The sequence below is a fragment of the Mercenaria mercenaria genome, chromosome 10 (assembly GCF_021730395.1).
Source record: "Mercenaria mercenaria strain notata chromosome 10, MADL_Memer_1, whole genome shotgun sequence".
Taxonomy (NCBI): domain Eukaryota; kingdom Metazoa; phylum Mollusca; class Bivalvia; order Venerida; family Veneridae; genus Mercenaria; species Mercenaria mercenaria.
This window is the reverse complement of record NC_069370.1, coordinates 42,756,983-42,780,938: the sequence shown is the minus strand read 5'-3', so window position 1 is coordinate 42,780,938 and position 23,956 is coordinate 42,756,983. Positions and strand designations below refer to the sequence as shown.

The window sequence follows — 23,956 nt, the reverse complement described above, 5'->3', positions numbered from 1 at the left end:
GTTCCAGCTGCTTAATAAAGTTTTGTTTTTATCCAAACAAAATAACCTGTAGGTTTTCTTAGACAACAAAACACCAAAAACAACTTGTAAAATATCGAAAGCAAAACAATCAAATATGTATGAAAATGATATAATTTTAAAGTCAAAAGTTTTATTTTCTTAAGGTTAAAAGTTGTAACTGCATCAACGGGTGTGGTTGAGTTTAATGCTTACAGATGAAAGTAAATATAAAGTAATAAAATCCTTAGTTTTGTAATTATGGGAACACCAAATGAACAATTTGAAATTGAAAGACGTTTTTTTGTGAAAACACATGACATTTACACCATTTTAAATAAACGACATTTTCTTCCTTTTAATTCAATTTGTAAAACTTTTGGCCCTATACATTAATGTTTTTCTACAATATACTGAAAGTGACAATTTTTATGAAAAAGTACATTAAAGCCCGAAAATATAGGGGAAAAAATGATGATGATTTAAACACAGTACTTGTAGAAATAACAGAAATTAAATGTTCACTGTATCTAGAAATAAAGAAATTTTCAAATAACTTTTTCTGAGTGAAAATATTTCAGGCATCTAGCGACGCTTCTCTAGAACAGGAATGAAAATTGAACACAGATGTAACTAAAAGTGTAAATGGGCGAATGTCAGCATTTTCATAATAACAAGTTCTAAATGTCTTTAGATTCCAAATAATTTATTTTGATAGCATGTATGAGATGATAATCTGGAAATGCTATCATAAAGATGAGTCACTACGGTACTATTTTAGGTCAGAAAAAGTAACGGAACTGAAATTTACTAAATCAAAATATACAATAAATGTGAAAAAAGTGGTGTCCTTTAGCTAGTAAATTTATCAATTACATATAGCTAAATTATCAAGGCAGTTTTAATTGATTTAATTCTTATTTCAATATTCAGAGTTTGAGACAGATTATTCGATAAGCATATATGAATTATTTTAATTTTATTCTCATGACAACATTAATGATTATAACTGTACTTTTACAATGTTTAAGAAAAAATCACAAATTACAGACATTGAAAATCTACCATAAGGATACATGTATATTCTACTGAAATTGGTGGGTGTTTCGATTTTTGTTTACAAAAACATTACTCGACATAATACAGAAAGCACTGATTTTGTTGGTGGCATTTTTATTATAAGTATCAAGTTGAGAATCCTTGCTGGGAGTAGTTGTAATATTCCGCAAAAATTGAACTAAATTCCGTATTTGATGAGTTAAATTGTCCATCTGTGCCGTTGAATTGTTCAAAGTTCCCGTTATTTTCCGCCATATTGGATCCATGCTGCGGTTGTGTCGAGGTTAAATAGTTCTGTTGTGATAATAACGAAGAAGGCATTGTACGGTTGACACCGCTGTTATATCCAACCCCATAATTACCATCATAGTAAACACTATTTTGATAGGCGTTTAACTGGCCCGACGTGAAAGAACTAGATTTTAATTGGGGGTTATTGCCACCGAATTCCCCCATTGACACAGAACCCTGTAAATCTATATTATCACCATGTATTCTATGATTGTACCCAGTGTACCCTCTAGCAGGATGATAGGTGTTCGAATTCATGTCAAAATTGGGTGTGTAACGATACTGGGAATTAAAATTTCCACTTTTATATCCATTATCACTACGGGGACTATTTTCTGTTGCGTATGAGTAACGCTTCTGTTGGTTTTGTAATGCGCTAAGTTTTTCTAGCGGAGATAACTGATTAGATTTGTGACCAGAAATTTGTTGATGTCCAAAAGTTTCTGGTAAATTGTCTTTTGAAGATCTCGAGACTTGAGGTCCACCGGGAAAATTACGAGTATAATTGTCCATAGTAGTGTAGCAGCCATTGACCATTCCTCTCGCGGAATACTGATTGGCGCCACCTGGGAAATTTGTTTCACAACCGGGGGTTTGATAAAAGCTGTCAGTTGTATTAGGCATATTCTCACGGGGAGACATGCGTGGCTTTACCATAGACATTCCCTGATTAGAACCGCCTTGAGTCACTTCAGAACTTACTGCTGACTGGAATTTGTTAACATGACCTTGCTGCATCATCTGTAACTGTGCAGTATTGTTTGAAACAGGGGAACAAACTGAACTACGTTGCCCGGTGTCATGCCCTAATTGTGACGCTTGAGAACTATCCGTGTCAAAATTTGTACATGGCTTTCCCTCAGATTTAGCTACTGGGGATGATAAAGGTGATATTCCGTCCGGAGTCCGTATCATAGATGTCATGTTTGGAGACTTTTGATGGATATTGCTTGATCGAACTGAACTAGGTGATGTACTGCCGTCAAAAGATGTTACTGAATCATTCCTCTCATTTCTGTTAGTATCTCTAACTCCAGCTATTCTTTTCATATCATCCATTTCTTCTCTCAATTTCTCATCATCAAATATATTTTCAATTGTATTTTCTCGTTTAACACCGGTTTGTCCTATTTCCAGTAAGTTATTTTCACTCGTGTTTTCTAAAGAACCGTCATGTGCCGTATTTGTTCTGTCAAAATCACCTTTCATTCTTCCTTCAATATCATCCATTGTTTCATCATCGAAAGAACTTGGGCTCCCAGGAAAAGAACTGTTTGAACCAAGCCTGGCTTCTGACTTTTGTCTCTGCAACTAAAATGAGCAAAATTGTTAATAACTGAATTCAGTTTACATGAGTGAACATGATATGTGTCTGGAAGAGATCTTTTTATAAACCAATCATGACCAAATACCACGATTTATCATTTATTAAGATAGAAGTACATGCATATACGTCTGGACGTACGAAAGACTAAAAGCGCCATCTGACAATCTTTAACTTTGAAAATGCTTCTATAGCTTACCTTAAAAAACAAACAAGAAACAATTGCCATTTGTTCTGTTAAATATGATAGTCAAAAAGCCATTACTGTGTAAATGTAAAATTGTCATCTCGTTTTTCTATTTAAAAAAAAAAAAAATATTTTTGTATCTTTTTGTTGCAGATGATTTACATAAGGACTTTGCAAGTGAAACTGTTCGCACGTTTGAAACATTAAATGAGCCGTGCCATGAGAAAACCAACATAGTGGGTTTGCGACCAGCATGGATCCAGACCAGCCTGCGCATCCGCGCAGTCTGGTCAGGATCCATGCTGTTCGCTAACGGTTTCTTAACGGTTTAATTGCAATAGGCTTTGAAAGCGAACAGCATGGATCCTGACCAGACTGCGCGGATGCGCAGGCTGGTCTGGATCCATGCTGGTCGCAAACCCACTATGTTGGTTTTCTCATGGCACGGCTCAAATAATGAAGTTATTTATAACCATGTGTGTAAATTGAGTCAATGTCTGAACTGGCTGATATACATTTTATCAGAACGAATTATCTGAAACATTTGGCAGAATAGTTTCAAAAATATTTTGTTGTTTTTTTTTCTTGAAATATGTCGAAGTTGTATTTCTGTTAGTTTTATAATTTTAACAGAGTGAGTGGTTTTCAATAATTAATGTTGTTATAAAGTATCAATGCTTTATTTATCCATGTTTGTTATTTATTTAAACACTTATGTTTAGACATTAACTCAAAAATGTATTTAAAGACACTCTCCGGAAAAGCCGAAAAGCTGGTCTTTACTTGAAGGCTGTTTTTATTCACAGGTAAAATACACTGAAACTATTTCAGTTTGAAACGAAATAAGTGGTCTTATCTATTTGTCAGCAGGTGCTCGTTAGAACATATTTTATTGTGTATCTTGTCATTTCTTTAATTTTCAAATTATTTCCATAAAAAGCAAATACATTTTGGCGCACTTCGGCAAAATAGATTTGATGGTATCTTAAAAGAATCCGCTCGAAATCAATTATCTTTAAGTCCAAAAGTAAATCTATCTATTCCAAATAAACCAATTTCAGTAAAACACATTTAGATCTAATCCTGACTTTACTCCTCAAATGCGAAATAAAAACTTCAATATCTGCGATTTTTTTGCATCTCAATTTTCAAATTACTTCATGAAATTTTAACAGCTATATGGCTTTTCTGATAGAAGGTTTGTGTTGATCTGAACTGGAGTTTTTTTGACTTTATGAAAATGGTGTTTCATGAATGAATTAGTTAGTCCTTGTAATTAGAATACTTATGTCGAATAGTTGACGGCAAATTCTGATTATTATGCGTACAATATTTCTATGGTTGTTTTAACCAGGCATTCATGCCGTCATGGAAATTGCTAGATAATAGAATAAACCACGGACATTTTGTTTTGAATTTTCCTGAGTTTTTACCGTCAACTAAATAGTTATAGTTATAGAATTTATTTAAAATAAGACATTTACGTTTCTAATTGTTAGTCTTTTTGCCAGCCATTGAGTGATTTCAGTTTAAACTAATAACAACAACACGGTCCGCCCGCTATTAGTTGAATATACTGTATATTAAAGTATTTTAAACAAAATGAAATGGATATAAAATGCCATCTTAACTGCCAAGAATTATCACGGAAATTAACAACTCGTGTGACATTCTAAAAGGGAGGTTCTTGGATTTTAATGAAACAGATTCATGATTTTTACACTTAAATTTTGCAAAGTTTTATGAGAATGGATAAAAACTTTATTTGGACCTAAAAAATAGTTTTTATCCGCATTTGTAACTTTAACAACAACAAAAAATAAAACTCATGACAAATGGTAAGTTCGTTTATAAAAAAACGGCAACAGATTACATATGACAAATGTTTACCTCAGCTAATAAAAAGCAGTATCACTCTTTCATACGAAAGTAACACTTGTAATAGTAAAATGAGACTAGCTGTTACAGGGCATATAACGTAACTGTTTGAAACTTTTAGGACTGAACATTCATAATTATAAAATTGTAGAATGTAGATGAAAGACTAATAAATTATGAGGGCAAACGAATTCAAAAATGAACTTTGCATGTGATACCATAAATTACGTTCCATCTCTTCATATATTTGCTTTGGCAGAAATAGTTTGGCAAGATAGTTACAATTTTTAAAAACGCTTGTAACAACACCATCTGTTAGCACCACCGCTGTCTGCGTAACCCGATGGTAACAGGAAGACTTTTTGTCGTAACATCAGAGAACAGCAACTGTTACGGACTTGCCGTATTATTATGTAACAATCAATTGTGCGATAAAAGCTGTCCGTATCTTTTGTAACAGTTATTTGATTTGTTGCAAAAATGTTTTGACATGTGTCGTGCATGTTAGTGTGATATCGGTCAAGATACAGATAGAATTTTTTATCACAACTTTACTGTACGGTAAGGCTGTAACAGCCGCTGTTCGTTGTTACAGTTACGTCAAAACGTGTAACATTAACCGTCAGCTGATATAGAATGAGGACTTATCAAATAGATGTTATATACATTGCCTAATACCCCAGTCACACATACGGCGCGGATAGCTACGTTTAGCCATGGATAGAAACGTAACAATCCGTACCGATCCGTACCTGAGCCGTACCTTAAAGTAGTATTCCGTATCAATCCGTACAAATCCGTACGACTCTGGTACGGATCGATACGGATTACTACGTTTCTATCCGTGGCCAGACGTAGCTATCCGCGCCGTATGTGTGACTGGGGTATTACTTAAAGTTTAGTTTATTATAAACTATCACAAAAGTATAAATGAAACTTTTTCTGATTGTTATTTCGAGTCTATAAAGAGACTCTTACTTTAAGTTGCTACCAAAATCATAATTTGCCTGATGCAATTAAATAAACTTCTGTGGACTCTGAACTTACAGTATGTGTCATTATTACAATTAAACAGTATTTGTTTCTTAATTCATATTGTGACCAAAATAACTAACAGGACCTATCTTCTCAAAGCTTTGTTCAGTACATAATCTGTCAAATAGATAATAGCCTTTGTTAAAAAGACACACATTATTATTTTGGGCAGAATTGACATTCAGGTATATTATACAGACAAAAGACTTATCAGTTTAGTCAAGGACAAGTCGACTAGTGGATAACATTAAGGTATTAGAGCACTAATAGTAATGTTTATAAAATGGTATATTCTGAAAGGTAACCATGTTTTGCACCATTTTTAAACAACTTTCACCGTGCCGTTTTTTTTATAAGTTGTGTATAACTTATGGTATCTCCTCAAGCTCAAGTACAGACAAATTTCAAAGTGATAGCCACTATCCAAAACGTTTGCAGAGAACTGATTTTACCATTAATTTTAATAAAAGAAACATAAAACTATTGGTAAATAATTATAAAAACACAAAATAAAAATGTCAATATCATTTTTTCTATGGTGCCTCAAGTAAACGGATTTAATGAGACAGCATTCATACTTCAACATTGAAAAAATAAGGTCGAATGCTGTGTTTCTGTTTTGAATTTTGCTTACTCCATTTAAAAATAACCTTAGGACAGACGTAAAACCTACCCAAATTTCTTCCACAATACATAATCTAAGAGTGAAAGCAAAATAGAGAACTTTCACCGCGTGTAACTCGATATTTTTGAAGATGTGTAGCTCTAACCCTTCTGTTTAAGTAGTAAATTCACTTTGAACACCAAGAAATCGCTTATAAGATTCATCTTTTTCCATTTTTGTACAAGAAATCAATAATAAGTCTTGAAAGAAGTAAAAACTTACCAGAAAAAAAAGGAAAATAAGGGGAAAAAAATTTGGTCCCAATAGGGCTTGAACCTACGCACCCCTAACAATTGTTGTCAAAGTAGATTTATGGTAGGAATTGAATACTCTTCAAAAAGGAGGTTCGCTATTAGTGATCTAATACCTTAAGAACAAGTAAAACTTTCTACCTGTGTTTGTCGTTTATACTTCATTCTTCTGTTCTGGAACCAGACCTTCACCTGACGTTCAGTAAGGTCAAGGGACGCTGCTATCTCAATACGCCTCGGTCTGCACAGATACTTATTGAAGTGGAACTCTTTTTCCAGCTCAAGAAGCTGTGTGTTTGTGTAAGCAGTTCTAAGTCGTCGTGATCCGCCTCCGCTGTTATTACCATTAGAGCTGACGCTTTGATTATTATTGTTGGAAGGAGGAGCCGGAGAGAAATCTACAAAACAGAGAAAGAAAATATTTACAGTTACGCTAGATATGTTAGCACTGTTTTCAAGTGTATATGTTTGTTTGGAAAAAAACTATTCTGTGTATGTCTCAGATGTTGTTGTGATGTTTGGATAATTTTTTATGTCATATTTGTTTCCTGTTTATGATAAATTGCCCTGTTGTATGAAAGATATTCCATGATTGTTGCATTTTGCACGCTGAAATGTTTTTCCATCAGATTTGTGTATTTATTGATAAATGAAGTTTTCTTTTACTTGCACCAATTATGTCTCACACAGAAGACCGTATCATGGAGTGTTCATCATACTTAAACTGTATGAACAAAAAGATCCAGTTGATTGATTATAGATGGTTGGGTCAGGATATATCAATACAAGACATCTTTGTTTCCAAGGAGTATCACTACAACAGAATAAAAATGGCTTCAAAGTTCTTTTTACAGTGAATAGCCATTAATTTGTGAATACATAGGAACTAAATGCGAGTAAAATTTTGTATTGCTTCTTTATGTTACGCTGTACCCATTTCTGCCATTTCTTTTTGTTTATTCAAATTTCCAAACTTCGATGCCATTTTTGTTTGCCGGCAAAATGAGCATGTATAATTTGCTAAACAAAAACAAAAAGAAACCGCAAATGACGATGCATCGCAAACAGTGTGCATTTAGATTGACTTTAAGCTTCAAAGAAGCATCTCTAATTGCGAATGTTTCCTCTGTGGTCATGGGTAATTTCGAGAGTAATTTTAAGAATCACCCAATATATAATTTCATATTGCTCTTTAGAAAATGTTTTCCCTAAATTTTACTGTTGGCCAATATGTCTTTCTTCTTAAGCTTCAAGCTCAGATGTCTAAGTGAATCATTTTCTGAAATGCATATTTCAAAAGTATTAATTTATTTCCTCTGCATTACTCCAGTACAGAAACTTGAGATAATGCACGTATATCTCGCGATTCAACATGATTTCAAATATTAATACTAAAGTGTTTATAGAATCCTCCAATTTACCATCAATATTTTTTTCCAATTCATTCATTGGAAACACACTCTTGTATTGCATTAATATTCTAAAGTGCTCGCTACTATCTGTTTTCAAATGATGTTGAAAAAGATTAAATAAATGAGTTTCAAACTGCAATTTCTTTGAATCCTAAATTGGAATGGAGGAATTCAATAAAATTCAGATTCGTTTATTTGAAGTTGGTCGTTGGTTTATACATGTAACTCCTTGTATCAATTTGAGAAACAAATGAAAATGATAATAGATAACGTCTCCTGTGAATATGAAATTGTAAATGAAAGCATTTAGTTGACAGCACTGCTGTACACGTGACTGAAATGTGTAGATTTCATTATTTCATGTGTGTTTTTTCTTCTTGAAAAGTCTACAACGTCTGGCATTCACTGAATCCTTTGCTTTCTTCATTTTAGTATTAAAATGTGTTTAATTTTCAGTTTCTAAACTGATGACATAAATCTAGACTGATCACACAATCCTTACATTTGCCAATCATATTCCTTTCTTACATTTACGTTAAATTACTTCCCTTCGTAGCAAGTTTTAACGTGGTTGACTTGTCTTGAAACTGTAACCACTTACATACTCAGGTCAGTAAAGTTTCAATGAAAGTTTTATGTATAATATACAAAGAACAATGCAAGCCGCACAAACACATTTCCCGTATAAATAGTAGTATTTTCAACAGTAGTCGAATAATACGAACAGGAAAACAAACCTGGAGTAAAAGTTAATAAAATATTAAGTGTCTAATATTCTTCACAAACTGTTTGACAAAACTATCTTGCAGAGGCACAATTCCTGTCAAAAGACAGAAAAATTATCAAAGTTTTAGACCAACTTGATATATGGTATGTACTTTTCGCTGTAACAATGCTTTATAATTATACATCCAAGGATTAACTTTTCACAATATCTTAATTAATTTTTGAAATTATCGACTAAACGGTTATACAACTAAAAGGATAACTTTGCTGGCATAAAATCAGGACTTGTTTTCAAAAAAAAAAAAAAGAATTGAGTGTCGAAAACAAAAAAGAGGGTTTTGTTTTCATAGAAAAACTTAAAATGCCAATAAAACAAATTTTAGACAATGGAATTGTTATTATTATTAAAGCTATCTTTAAAATTTAAAAGATGCTGCTGCCATGCTAGGAAACCTTAAGACTGGTTCATAATTATCTTGGTCTCACATAATAAAAACGAAATTCACAAAAGCTGTTACGGATTTGCTGGATCAAAAACTAGAGACACATGAATGAATAATGTGAATATTGGATATCAAGGAGGATATGATTCATCGTCATCAAAATAAAAGTTGACAAAACATTATCCTTGCACCTTTAATTCGACAAAAACATTTCATACAATTTATTACTTGATAATGTCTCATTACAAACCTATCATCTTCCATGATAGTCAAAGTTTCATTTGTAATAGAGCCAAAACATCTTGCAAAATGTGTACCATGTCGGTCTATCCAACAGACTACCAGTAATATACTGATATATGCGTTTTACAAAGACATATATTATTCCAAAAAGTGGAATATGAAATAAAAGGGAGTAAATAGCCGATTAATGCTACTCTGTTACACCTTAGCGCCAATGACTGAACAATGCCAATCACGTAGTAAAAATCTTAAGCACATGCACTAGTTAGTCTTTCCGATTTGCACGATGGAAGATATACTGAAAAAATGTCTATTAGGTTTGTTTGATCTGACTAGTTTCTGTTTCCAGAACGCCTTCCGAGTAGTCCACTTGTTATTTGCAGACAACATACTATTAGAAGAGCCATTCGTTCTAAATTACATTCGTATCCCAACAGAGCTATGCATGATCACGTAAGTGCGTATTATCCAGAGGATACCTGATTTGTAACATGGTTACAACGATTACAAAGTTTACACTTATGGAGATCATGAAACTGAATATTTCATGGGGGTGGGGGGGGGGGGGGGGTGCATCATTTGTAACCTGGTGACATATCTAACTACAAAGCGAAAAACAACTTCCAAAGCACTCAATTTGAATATATCTCCGGCTTTTGAAAGAAGGGTTGGACAGCTCTTCTTCGCAGACCGCAAATCGAAAACTATCTATAGTCTGCTGTTTTCACTTTCGGAAAGGTATTGCTGGCATAATTCTTAACAGTCATCAGCATCGTATATTGTAGCCATTAAGATCAGAAAAAGAAGTTTTGTATTCCCCCAAAACATGTCATACACATAACATCGATACTCCTAATGAGCATTCTGCGATGCTTATAAGTAAATTAATCCTTGAACTAAAATCATAATTTCGATTTTTAAATGCTTGACCACGTGTTTTTTCCCTTTAAATCTTGATCACGTGTTTTTTTTCCTTAAACTGAGTAATTGGCAATCCTGGTAAAGAACTAAAAATCACAAAAAAAAGACTAAATCCGAAAGAATAAGCACACGTTCCATGAACGCAGTCCCCTCAAATCGAAACCCTCTGACCCCTAAAACAGAGTATGTATAGATTTATGCATAAAATTTATGCACAAAACAAACAAGGACAAAATAAAGCATAAAGACAAGATACAAAAAAAGTCCGTGGTCAAACACTACTTGGAAGTTTAAACAGGTTAAGTGTGCTCTTATCCCCCAGCGTGTTACATGAAAGTATAAATGAAATTGAACTCCGCCAAGTGGTCAGTCACATATAATTGTAACAAAAGCCACGAAATAAACGAAATAAAAGCATCAAAACATGTGTTTGTAATTTCTTCTATTTTATTTTATTTCGGTCTATACTGCCCATCAGGGGAGCTAATCAATACGTCAACTGGCAACTATACTAGAATTTGGCAATAGGGAGAGGATTCAACATTATTGTTCGACGCATCATGACATGTATATGCTAGTTAATTTCTTCAGATTGAAACATATATAGTTACAAATAATAAATCAGGAATACCAACACTAAAATGTACCAATTAAATAACAAAGAAATGCATTTGATTTCCCTTGATGTGACAAGATTTTCTCCTATAGCTTACATTACCTTGCATTGCATTTATACACACATTCAAACCGATCTATAAAGGCCATCGTTGGAAAATGAAAAGAAGTGGTCTTTGTTGACGGGTGGTTTCTCAAAACAGGTAAATTTACACTGTCTGTGATTAAACGGGGAAAACCCCAGTGGCATTTATAGGGAGGTTTTATGTTAGTGGCCTTTATTCGGAGATGGTCTGTACCACAGGTCTGGCGGTATATTACAATTTTCTACTTTTTCCTTAGCTTAATTTCTTGTCAATCAAAATCAGTACTTGGTTACTTGGCATCTACGTCACAATAAATGGTTAGACAATCAGATCAAATGAACTATACGAACTGCTTGTAGAGGGAAGTATATTCATATATGAAATCTAAATTGAACTATTCCATATAATATTCAAGTAGGCAGTTACAACTTAACTTTCTAAGAGTAGAAGTAGTTATGTATTCAATCAACATTTGAACTTGATAGCCCTCGTTTTCTTCAAGAAAAATGCAATTGTATGAAGCATGAAGTCTGTGAAAGTAATCAGATTTTGGTGCGTATCTTGTCGCAAACAGAGAGGTGAAAATGCGTTTACCAGGTATCTCGTGAAAAATAATCCCTTAACGTAGCTGAAGTTTGGAAAAAGAAATTGTGTTACACAAAACAGTTCAAACGGTCAACAATTCATGGCGAGTAGTCGTAATGCATCATAAAGAAATAGGTTTTTAAGATTTTGACATTTTGAATAAAATCACATGCACCACAATCATGTAATTTTCATTATTGTTAATAAATACGCAATACCAATCACTTAATTTTATATATGTTATGAAATCTGAACTGACTGCTTTTCTGCTTCACACTAAAATGGCAATATGTTGCGCTCAGAAAAAATGTCACACAATGTTTCATAAAACTGAGTGTTGAGAAGAACATGAGGTCCTGATAGGATACTGAGAATTACAAATGTCTTAGACTATTTATTGCTGAAACCTGTAAAACGATGTCTGCGAGTGTCTGTTGCATAACAATTTCCCCTTATGATCAAAGAATATGTCAAACTCCAAACAATTGCATGGGCACTGATGAGAAATCAGGTCACACGATACACTATAGATCTAAATCATTTGACATCTTACCGATGAACACTGCTCATCAAATATTAATGTAGATGCAAAAATCCTCTCCATAATTTAATATCATGCTAATGCATGTACGTAGGAATTTCAGTCTGACCTAAATACGAGCCACGAGAAATTGACAAAATGTTGCCATCCATCAATTGCAGCATTACATTGATTTGACCTTTGAAACACGATACACTTTGCTGATTCCATCTCTGCAAACTCGTGTAGCTTGGCATGCTCTTTTATGGCAATGGCTTATCGCTATAACTGCTACTTTAGTGTATTGCAAAATCTGCCAGCAGGTACATTTATTTTAAGATCAATACAATTGCCTCGAAATCAGACGCAGATACATTTAGCAAGAATTCAATTGTCAGTTTCAGTTTAGTAAAGTACATGTTGGTTTTTGTAACCTTGTGATCAATATACATATATATGCCTCTCGCTTCTCAGCTTTATCAGTGAACTGTATCCAAATTTCGCCATGACAAAGCAATGAGTTTAGGTGCAATATATGCCAAATCTAATGTTAGACACTAATTGCATGAAGACAGACGCATATCAGAAATGTTAGGATTTGCAACTTTGTTTTGCAAGTAAAATATTATTATCATAATTGTACGTATGTTCAATTAGGTCATAAATGTACTGTAGATATAATAAAATATTTAAGTCTTTTACTTGTAGGGTAAAGAGCCACACCTATACAATTTAGGTAATATGGCGAAATTTCCAGCTTTTGATACCCCAGGTTCTCCTCCGGACATTATTTCAGCATGGGCATGCACCAGGGCTGAACCACCAGCCTTCCATGAGCCAGGTAGATGACTTTCTCATATAAGGATTTCTGCACCGTAAGCGAGGTTTCGATCAGTGAGGAGCAAGTGTTTCTATTTCGGCGAACTTAACTTCTCGGCCAAGGAGGCCCCTATAATCGTCAAAATAGGGAAGTTCAAGTATGGAACAATAAACAATCAACCATATCTTTTTGAAATTGTAGCCACTTGGCCTTTATCAAGATAATAAATTCTTAGCACATTATGCAACATACATATTCACACTGGTTGCATGGTATAATAAAAACAAGTGGGTGTTAAAACCAACAGCTATACTAAAATTCGAAATACAGAACTGACTATATATATTGTTCATAATAAGATGGTTCTTCAAAGGCATAGAACGCAGCCTAACAAAACAAGATAAGTCTCGGTTTGTTTTTAGGCTGCTGAAAGACGTCGTTTTCTTTCTGAAGATGGTCTTCGTTTGCTGAAATATTTTTTTGTGTGACTTTGTGGCATATGTATAAACAAGTTCAGGATTTTCAGCATCAGCTCTGACCAAAGTACCACTAACTCGAATTAATCTTACTTGTAACTTTGGTTTTACATGTACTTATTCAAATTCTTAATTCATCAAAGAATCCATCCCTATAAAGCTAAACCAACGTCTGGTTTATGTAAATTAAAATGATGATTCAGTGGTTCCCCATTTTATACGGATTCATTGTTTTCCCCCATTTTATTTTGAAACCGTTTATGTTATCAAAAGCTCTTGTTCAAGTTGTCTTGTCTTGGAAGTTCTAATTAAGTTCAGTAAGTATTTCACACTTAATTTTATTATCAGTGAACTTTCTGACTTTGAGAAGTTAGTACAAACACTTCTAACACAAGAGGCATCTCTTCAGCGTCTCGAGTAACCGCGCAAGAATGCCATCAGAAAAAAAATGTTGCCGCAACAATTTTCCAATTTACTGCATACTTGATGTATTTCATAACATTTCATATACGAAAGTTCTTTTCAGCACGGTCTAGTGAAAAAGAATGACGAAGTGACTTGTTGTTGGTAGTGCTGTCAGAATTGAAAGGTCAGACAGTATAAATTGTTGAACAACTATCAAAAGTCAAGAGAATCCCTATACAACCTGCAGACTAACATCACTAACAGCATTCTCAGGAGAAAACAGAACCTAATGCATATCTGTAACAAAGAGATGCACACAAGATGATAAAATTGATTGTGTCGATCAGAAAGTTTACTCAGCGACTGCCAACTACGATTTTTGGAGAAACATTGTACACATTGTCTGTAGTATGAATGCTCGGATAGAAGCAGAACTTATCAACAAACATGCCAATCAATGCGTGGCGGGGCCTGACGTTTCTCCGGAATGGAAGACAGGTATTGACAGAAACATATGTTAGTTTCACTTCTTGCATATATACACATGCTTGTGTAATGTCGAGTGTAAATTATTTCATACAAATGAGAAGTAGTGAAAGTAGTTATGTAAAGGGGTCTTTTACAAAATACAAGAAAAAGTTAATATGTCTTCGTGTATTATATACTTATATGAACACTTAATTTAACAGGCATACTGAAGGTCTGTGTTTCTACAAAGAAGCCTATGCCCTAAATAATATCATGAATGGCACATTGGGGCTTCCTCCCTACATCTAAAGCTAAATGTGTCGACATATAACTTAAATTGCGTTAATGTGTCTCAAAAATCCAACAAAGCAAACAAACAATATACGGAAAAACTGGAAAGGTGGTGTGCAATGAGAGATCGGAAAGTTTCCTTTACAAATGTGTCAACACTTGCATTGTTCTATTCAATAATACCCTAATAGTCGATGAGGAATGCATTACAGTGGTATCCTACATATAATAAGCCCACTAAATTACATATTTAAAGACAAATTATGCTAATCTTTCATACAATTTCATATCTAGTGACTTCATATGTTTACAAAACTTTCACTTGTTGGTTGACCATTGCACATTCATACTGTGTTTACTAAAGAATTCATTGGCGTGTAGTACCCGCAGTACTATTTGTACATATAAACGTACTGTTTACACAAAAACTGAGTAGTAATCTTATTTTCATACATGAAGTGGGCATAATGTATCCTTAATGATGTATATGAGTTGCTCATAAGTCAATAAAGCAACACATTCAAGATACACACTAACTTTTTAAAAATATTTCTTATGCCCATATTCTATATTTGAAAAAAAAAGAAGTTACCACGCAGTATGTAATTAAACAGGCAATTGTCATATATTAAAGTAAGCAGTATGTAATTAAACAGGCAATTGTCATATATTAAAGTAAGTTGATATATTAAGTAAATATGTAATGGTAAACTATTTTTGTGAAATCATAGCATAGCATATATTTAATTTATAGCAGCGTTTTTTTTTTACCATACATGTCCTGCTTATACTGATCAATTATTAATGAAGTCAAAATATTAATTTAAAAAAAAAATAAAATAAAAAAGCACTGGATATACTATTGATATATAAATATTTTGAAATATGATAGGGTGGCTTTTTTTGCCTTAAATGCCAATGAATAAACAATTTTTTTTTACAATTCAAAATGTACGCATGTTTTATTTCTGTTTCTTAGCCAGTTTTTAAGCATGTGTATTGATATGAAATATATAATTTTAGGCCAAAAAACCAGTACGAAATTATATAATTCGAACAAACAGCAACAATCAAAACAAACCTGTGTTAACCCTTTGGAAATATATGTCATACATCACACTTAATTATAAAAACACTAGCTCCTACAAAATACATGCATAATATAAAACCTGATATTCACAGAGACTACTATTTAAAACGCAGAAATGTACCCCCTGCCAATATTCACATGTCTGCATGTTTTTGTACATATAGAAATGTAAGTCAAAAGCTCAAAAGTATGGGTGAATATTGTAGCACGAACAAGCAGAGATCAGAAAAAATGCCGTAAATATGTATCGCATTATACTTAATTTACAACAATATCGCTCTTATTTCTTCCAGTGTATTTTTAAGACCGTGTTTAGTTGGTAGTCATGGTCGGATAGCCTAACTAATGCTGACACAATACATTATTGTGGTAAGGTACAACCCCGTACCTGATATGTGTATTTTACAAAAGGCAAGGTCAGAAGGTCCCGCATGATTGAAATGTAGCTGGCACGCAACGCTTCTGGGTAGGAGCACTTAGTCACTCCTGGATGAATACAGTGGATAGCTTCGAGACGGATAAAATTTCTAACAATGTTGATAAATATATATTTTCATGCATTTTTAAGATAAAAAAACTATTAGTTTTACTCTACTGTCTGTAGTTTGAGATCAGAATAAAACGTGTATAAATCACTTTCAACAGAATCGTTTTACAATGCACTGTTTGATAAGATTTTAACTATTCTATCACATAACGAAAACAGAGGAATCAATTATTATTTTTAAAAGAAAAACAGTTAAAGTAAAATTATTTTATGTACATTATATTTCAGAAGTAAAGGGTTAAGTTAGATAAACTATAGATGAACTGGAAATCCACACTAATGCTTAAAACGTAAACATTTGTTTCAAAGTTGATTAAACATGATGTCTACATGCGTCGATTTACCTCCTTAGATTTTTCATTACATATGAGCCGTGCAGGCTGGTCTGGATCCATGCTGGTCGCAAACGCACTGTGTTGGTTTTCTCATGGTGCGACTCATATTTAATTCCATAACATAATATGCATTAAACAGTTAACTTCTGTAAAACCTGCGATAACTGAATGTTTCCCAAAGCTATTGTACATGCATGACCTAAGAAAAACAGAACTAGTTTTTGAACTCTGTTTGTTTTGGTTGGTATTACATCAGATGACCCCAATAAATGTCATACTGCAACTTTCCAGCTTTTGTAGGGGGAGGGAGGCCCATGGTGGTCATTTCCAAAAGGACGCACAGGTAGAACCACCGATCGTCCAAAAGTCAGTTGTATGGCTTTCTTACTGTGGAACTGACGGTCGTGCCAAAATTCACCTGGTTATTTAAAATAACAAAAAAAAAACAAAAAAAAAACTGTTAAGTAACCATCACAAACTTTCTTAGTGTGGTATTGGCCGCTAAAGAGATCATTATGTAGCGTTCATCTTACATTTGTACAGTGTACAGTGTTATTGTTTTCAAAATCCGTCAATCAAAATGAATTTAGTGTGAACCTCGGCGGAAAAATAGCATGTCCAACTATAAAAAAAGTGCATATAAGGAATACATGTCAACACAAATATACCGGAAGGCATGCGACATACCACAGCTAATAAAATGATACTTTTGAGAAAAAGAACATGCATTTAACACATGGTCAAACTGCCTTTTACTAAAACATACATATGTATACTATTTCCCAAATGGTATGTCATAACAATAGATATCTTTATATTGATTGCATAGCAAAAGATAAAATGTGACTTGCAAAACCGAGTTACCCGTACTATTGTGAATAAAGTTATTTGGGTATACACAATAGACGTGTGACAGATATTATTCTTTAAGAAGTCGTGTAACTTGAACATAAAATTTTGTTTTAATTCTTATATGCAATGACGTGCAACAACCATATCGACTTGTTTGAAATAAAAAACAGTTTCTATTGACCAAACGCTGCAAACGTCACAAATGCCAAGTCTTCGTTATAGGAGCTTGACTGTCGTATACTCAGCTTGTATTTTTGATATCACTTTAAACATAATCAAAGACCAATGGGGCAAAGAACTTATTGTGTAAATAAATACCAGGGCGTGCACTGGATAAATACCTGGATAAAATCTAGAGGTCACAAAATATCTTCCTTCACCATTCAAACTTAAAATGAGCCATATAAATTTAGTTGACGAAATAGTTTATGCAACCACATGTTTGGCTAAGAACTATATAGAACAGAACAGAACAGAACAGATAGTTTATTAAGACTTGTACATAGTACATCATCTATAATACATATTCTATACATATATAATATCAACGTGACAATTAACATGGCATAATGGATCATTTATATTTAGTATTTTATCCTTGAATATAATTATATATACAGTAGAAAATATGTGGAGAATGAACATAAGACATCATATATAGCAGCATTTTGTATTGTCATATTATGGGCTGCATTTGTACTGTCAATATTACGGCAAAGGAATGAACGACAGAAATGCTATAGCCATATTGTGGCAAAGGACTGTATTGTCATATTATAGCAAAGAACTAAAAAGCAGCATCTGATTATATATCTGATCCATATCATCGCAAAGTTACATTGCAGTATTATGACATAGTTGTATTGCAATATTATGGCACAGTATTAAAGTGTAGCATTATATTACCATTTTAACGACAAAGAACTGAAGAGAAGCATTTGTATTACAAAATTAAAGTAAAGGTCAGCTTTTATATTGCCATATTATGTCAAAGATATGTAATATAAGGACCATATATACTGCCATATTATTGAATAGTTATGTTGCCATATTATGGCACAGTATTAAAGTGTAAAATTCTGAAGGGCAGCATTTGTTTAGCCATATTAAGAACTGAAAAGAAGCATTTATAAAAACTGATATGTTATAAAAATTTGGCAGCATTTACATTACATAATGACAGTGACAAAATGAAGAAACTGTGAAGTATCCAAACCAGTTAACCTTTACCCTGCTAAGTTTCTAAAATGGACTGGTCCATCATTCTGGGCAGTACCATTTATTATTTGAAGGGGTGTTCATTGAAAATTTACTGACTGAATAGCGAACAGTGCATACCATGATCAAACTGTACGGATGTGCAGGCTGATCTTGGTCTGCACCGGTCGCAAAGGCAAAATAACTTGCCGCCAGCAGGCTAAAGTTTAATCAATATCGAAACAAAAAAAAAACAATTTCGTCCTTCTTGTAAGAAACTTAAAGTTGGCTTCTACTATACATGAGAAATACGTAACATGTAATGGTTGTTGATATTGCAGTTTGTTACAGGGCTATTTATGCTCTCAACTGGAAGGCATCCAGCATAATAAGATTAGGCAATACACAGAGTATTCACACATCAGTGAAATCGTTATAACAGACTGTACATAAATTATTCACATTTTTCTCAATATGCCTACGCCAGACGTAATGAAAAAGAACCTTATTGGATCAGAGGGTACTCGAGCGATTTCTAATCCCATGTACTGTCATTTTGTCATTCTTTTCAGCAAAGCCGTGTAATAAAGGAAGCAACATGTGTTTCTAGTAAGAAACATATATGTGTATTCAGATATTGATGCGTACACATGTGAGTGAAAAGTACGTTATTTTTTTTTTTTTGCAACATAATATGCATATGCTAGATTTTATAATGACAGCCAACATAGAATTATAATATATATAACATTGATCAAGTACTAGAAGGTGACTGGTGCACACTACTTGATTTCACGATGAGGAAATCGAATGCAAATGACGGAGTGTTACAGATTTTGGCCACATCATTTACAAGATATATCAGCCTCGAATAAAGACGACTTCAGGAAAGACTAAGAACGAAGGTTCCATGGATAAAGAATATAGCGAATTCAATGCGTGCAATATAGTAGACGCTACCGACAAAACCAGTCCGATCGAAAAAGCTAATAAAAAGAAACAAATGGAAAAGGAGTGTTTCAATTCCAAACATAAAAGGAACGAGTCGAGACAAACTAAAGAGGATTTGTCTCGAATGAAATACATGTATACACAAAAGAGGCTAAGAGGTATCTAACGAAAATCTGTGTGCAAAAATTATAACATGTCTAACCAACAAAATAGTAAATTTTAGTTATTTTTTTACATGAATGTAAAAAAAAAACGTTCTTACAAAATCAATGCAGTCAGTGAAATTCTATAAATACCTAGTGGTTCTTTATCTGATGATTATGCACAAACTGTTCCGATTTGTGTTGCAATCTATTTTTTCCCCCCGATTCTTTATTTTTCCAAGATGGCGGCCAAAATGGCACCCATGGGATTTCAATAAATCTGTGAGAAAGCCAACGATTTTTCATGATATTCCAGGAATTTTGTTACACCTAAACATATATTCCAGAAATACGATGAAACCATGCAACCTTAATTCACAGGAATATCTAAATCTCTAAAGCGCCATAATTTGTCAATTGGTTGATGTTATCTATCCTTTTGTAAAATACAGCAATTCCCAGTAATGTGTATTTGATGCGATTCTGTGGATTAACGGCTTATGGAAGATTTATTTGATGACTGAATAGAGATGTTACTCTTGGAAAATAAATTAATTACACTTCAGATGGTTAGCTTATGCTTGTCCTCGAGAGATTAGTCTCAATGTAGAAGCTAGAAGCAAAAACGAAGAAAAAAAGAACGTGAAAGCTCAAAGCAAAAAAAAAATTCTATTACAACAAAGGACATAATCCAGACCTTGTCTAATCCGTGTCTTGTTTGGAAGGATAGGGAATTCTTGTATTCCATTAATAGATATTACCGCTTGCATCAATCATGCTAGTTTCTTAGCAATTTTAAGTTGAAAAGACATGTGGACGACATTGAAGGACTGTAAGAAGATGTAAAAAAAGATTTAGATTTGAAAACTGGATGCGAACCTTTACAAGATATAACTGGGAAACAAACAGAAAGAAATGAGAAACGCACTGATAGATAACACCAATAAGTAAGGACGTCTGCATTTATTTTACACAGTTACATTCCGTGTTCTCAAATATCTTTTTATCTTTATATTTGCTTTTGTAACGGGTCTCCCTGTATTTTGATTCGGTATCATATTGTCTGGTCCCTTGGGATCATGGAAATTATTCAATGTATACATATGAAGAATTCCGAGTAAGTCGGTGCTAGGGGCGTAAGGGGTACTGTACATTTCATTTACTCATCAGGAACGGGCTCAACCAAACCGGGTTTGCTATTATTTGGCTTTGTTGTGCACCTAATGAACATTCCTATTAAAAGTATGCCGTTACCTGCTTCAACTTTACTTTCCATTCTTTAAAGAAAACGAAGAATGCTGCTACATATGATTAAGAGGACAGAACTATAAAATGTTTCTTGACATAAACCATAAATTACCTCCCTTTTATTCTTTCGTGCGTAAATTGAAGTTTTATTACCCTCGTTTTACACCAATAAACTTGAGTGGAAGCTGAATAACCGTTTGAAATCTGTGAAACATCAACCTTATATGCCATAAACCGCCGAGAATACTCATTTATCTCCGATCGTAATGATACCTGATTATGAGTCTAATAGACGGGCTAATTTGAAGACAATAAAATGCAAATAAATGTCAGAAGAAAATTTATAACTGTAGCTTAAATTCTTGACGCGCGTCACGGACGTAAAACGTTCGGTTGATTTCAATATTGAAATATGTGTGTCAAAACTGAACGAAGGGAATGCATTTGACTTTACATGAAGTTGTTATTCTGGTATGCACAAAATGTTTGGACGGAAAGCGGATTGGTTACAAATTGATGCATTAGGAAATGAGATTTTCGGAACAATCAGACCGCGAGGATGAAGAGTAGGCTCATCGTTTTACGAGAGGAAGTGTGAGAAATTGGCGTGGTGTGCGTGGGTGGAGGGGGGTAGTAATGATTTGACCTTATAAATGCTATTGTTTGATCCACCTTTTCCGCATGTATTTTTCTTGATTTCCCTAATCAGTCTAAGGAATCTTGGCCAGATCCAGAAAATATCTGTGGTTTGCTGCCCTGCATGTTATCTCATTATCACTGACAAACCAACTGACCACAGTGAATTATGGCCCAACACTGAAGGCTGATATAGCACTGAACATCTGGGTAAATTGTATTCTAACATTAAATTTCTATGTTTCTTCTTGATCAAAATTTATACAAATATGTTTTTATATAGACCACTGATTCTGCAGTTGAATATAAAACTATTGATAAAGAAATATATGTGTTTCTGACTGACTGAATAAATTTAATTTTTTTTTAATATTATTTTTACTTATATCTATTTCTGTGTTCTAAAATACATCAAAATCCGCTTTTTTTTCGATTGTAGAAGCGTAGTAGAAGCGTAAAAATGTTGAGGTCAGGTTATTAAATTTAATTTCGACCAGGAGACTCTAAAACACCTAATTCATTCCTTTTTTATATGATGACATAAGAGTTTCCTTGTGATGTTATAATATGACTTATAAGACATGTACACACTTTCTATTATTACCCTATTCAGATGTATTTAAAATCAATATATATTCTTGCAGAGAGTCTAATTATGTAATAAAACATATTTAGGGTCTCTGATTGTTAGCAAAGATTTTTTTCTATAATTAGGTTAACATTGAAAATTTGGAATTAAATTTAAACAATACTTAAAATGATAATATAGATTTTAAGTAATCATTTATTATTTTTCCAGCAATACTTGTACATAGAAAAGAAATCTTCAAAAGTAAAGAAACATGAGATAAAATGTATGTCTCATTTGTTGCTATACTGATGTATGAATTATGCCCATAGGTCTGCTTTACCATTGTTTAGCTTCTGGAGTGTGCCTGTCATTCTTATCAGCCTCACTCTATCACTTGGATTGCTGACCACCAGCTAGCTGGTCATGGGATATTAGATCAAAGGGTCTGTAGAGTAATTATAACTGTATTCATGCTGAGGTGTTACTGCTCAGCTCTGAGCAGTTTCTGACCAAGATTCCTCTGACTGTAATGAACTCCAAGTGTGGTAATTTTTTTTTTTTAAATATTGTGATAAGTCTTGAATTTGTAGTAAAAAAGATTTTGGTAGGGAATTTCCGTTTGTAAATTTCAGCCATTTTGGACACCAAAAATATTATAAATTATAATTTTTAATTTTCACTTTTCTTGTTTGTAGCTTGATAGTCTTTCATGTTATCTATATCAACATCAAAGAAATAGTTCCGTGTGAATAATAAAATTTCTATATAAAAAAATCCCAAATTTTGTCCTCTACTAGAAAAGTACATATTGGCTATAAAATCAACATTTTAAAAGTTTGTTATTAAAATCATAAATAGCCTACTGCCAACCCGAAGACCTTTAAAGTAATGTATAACTTATATCTGTATTTTGCAAAATTGAAGCCGAAATTCACGAAAAATAGTGTAACGGATGTTAGATCAAATGGTAGATTTTTGTTCAAGTTGGTTTATAATTTCTTCTATTCTTGACTACCAGAGCTTAATGAATTTTTTCGCTGACTATAACTAGATATTTTTGTTTTAAAACAGATTTTAAATATGCAAAATATAATATAACCAAATAACTTAAAATCGTGACATGAAAACTTGTTTTATGATAAAGGAATACATGATAACTTATTATGAGCTCAGGATAAAAACGTCATCAAATTTAAAATATATCAAAATAGATTTACATGCATAGTTATGCGCATGTCAGGTCCAGACATAAGTATCCTGTTGGGGGTCGAGGTAATGCAGATGGTATAATTTAAAGGCCGTCAGAAATATACTTACATACATTTGTGCATAAACCGTGCTCTATATTGAATGAAGAAATTGTGTCTGTCAAGTTTGAAATGACTTTAATAACATGCAAATTAGGTTATACCATTAGCATATTTTCCTTAATAAGAACAAAATTAACACAACATGACTTGCAAATTATCCTAAATAAAGTCATAAAATAACGGTAGTCCCTTCACAATTAAAGACGTAAGAATACAATGCCGGTCTTCTTTTTGTTTTATTAATGCGATATATGGAACGTCTTTAAATCATGGACACAGTGACTAGATAATCAAACCTTTATTATTCTTGTATCGAACAAGTTAAGATATAAAATATTTATGTGATAGATTTATTTGCTATTATTATTTCTTTTATTGA

General features: G+C 33.2%; 1 protein-coding gene across 2 annotated transcripts in view; it reads right to left on the bottom strand.

The window, feature by feature from the left end:
• Positions 1–959: 959 nt before the first annotated feature.
• The window catches only part of LOC123561794 (putative uncharacterized protein DDB_G0277255), a 39,661-nt gene continuing 16,664 nt past the window's right edge, over positions 960–23,956 (bottom strand). The window contains exons 1-3 of one of the 2 annotated variants that reach the window (XM_045354403.2): positions 15,779–15,914; positions 6,828–7,084; positions 960–2,658 (exon numbers count right to left, since the gene is read on the bottom strand). In XM_045354403.2, coding sequence (XP_045210338.2) covers positions 1,183–2,658; positions 6,828–7,084; positions 15,779–15,812 — 1,767 coding nt within the window. In that variant the 5' untranslated portion in view covers positions 15,813–15,914 and the 3' untranslated portion in view covers positions 960–1,182. Of the gene's footprint in view, positions 2,659–6,827; positions 7,085–15,778; positions 15,915–23,956 lie in introns of those variants that run through there. The other variant, XM_045354402.2, reaches the window with a different exon arrangement.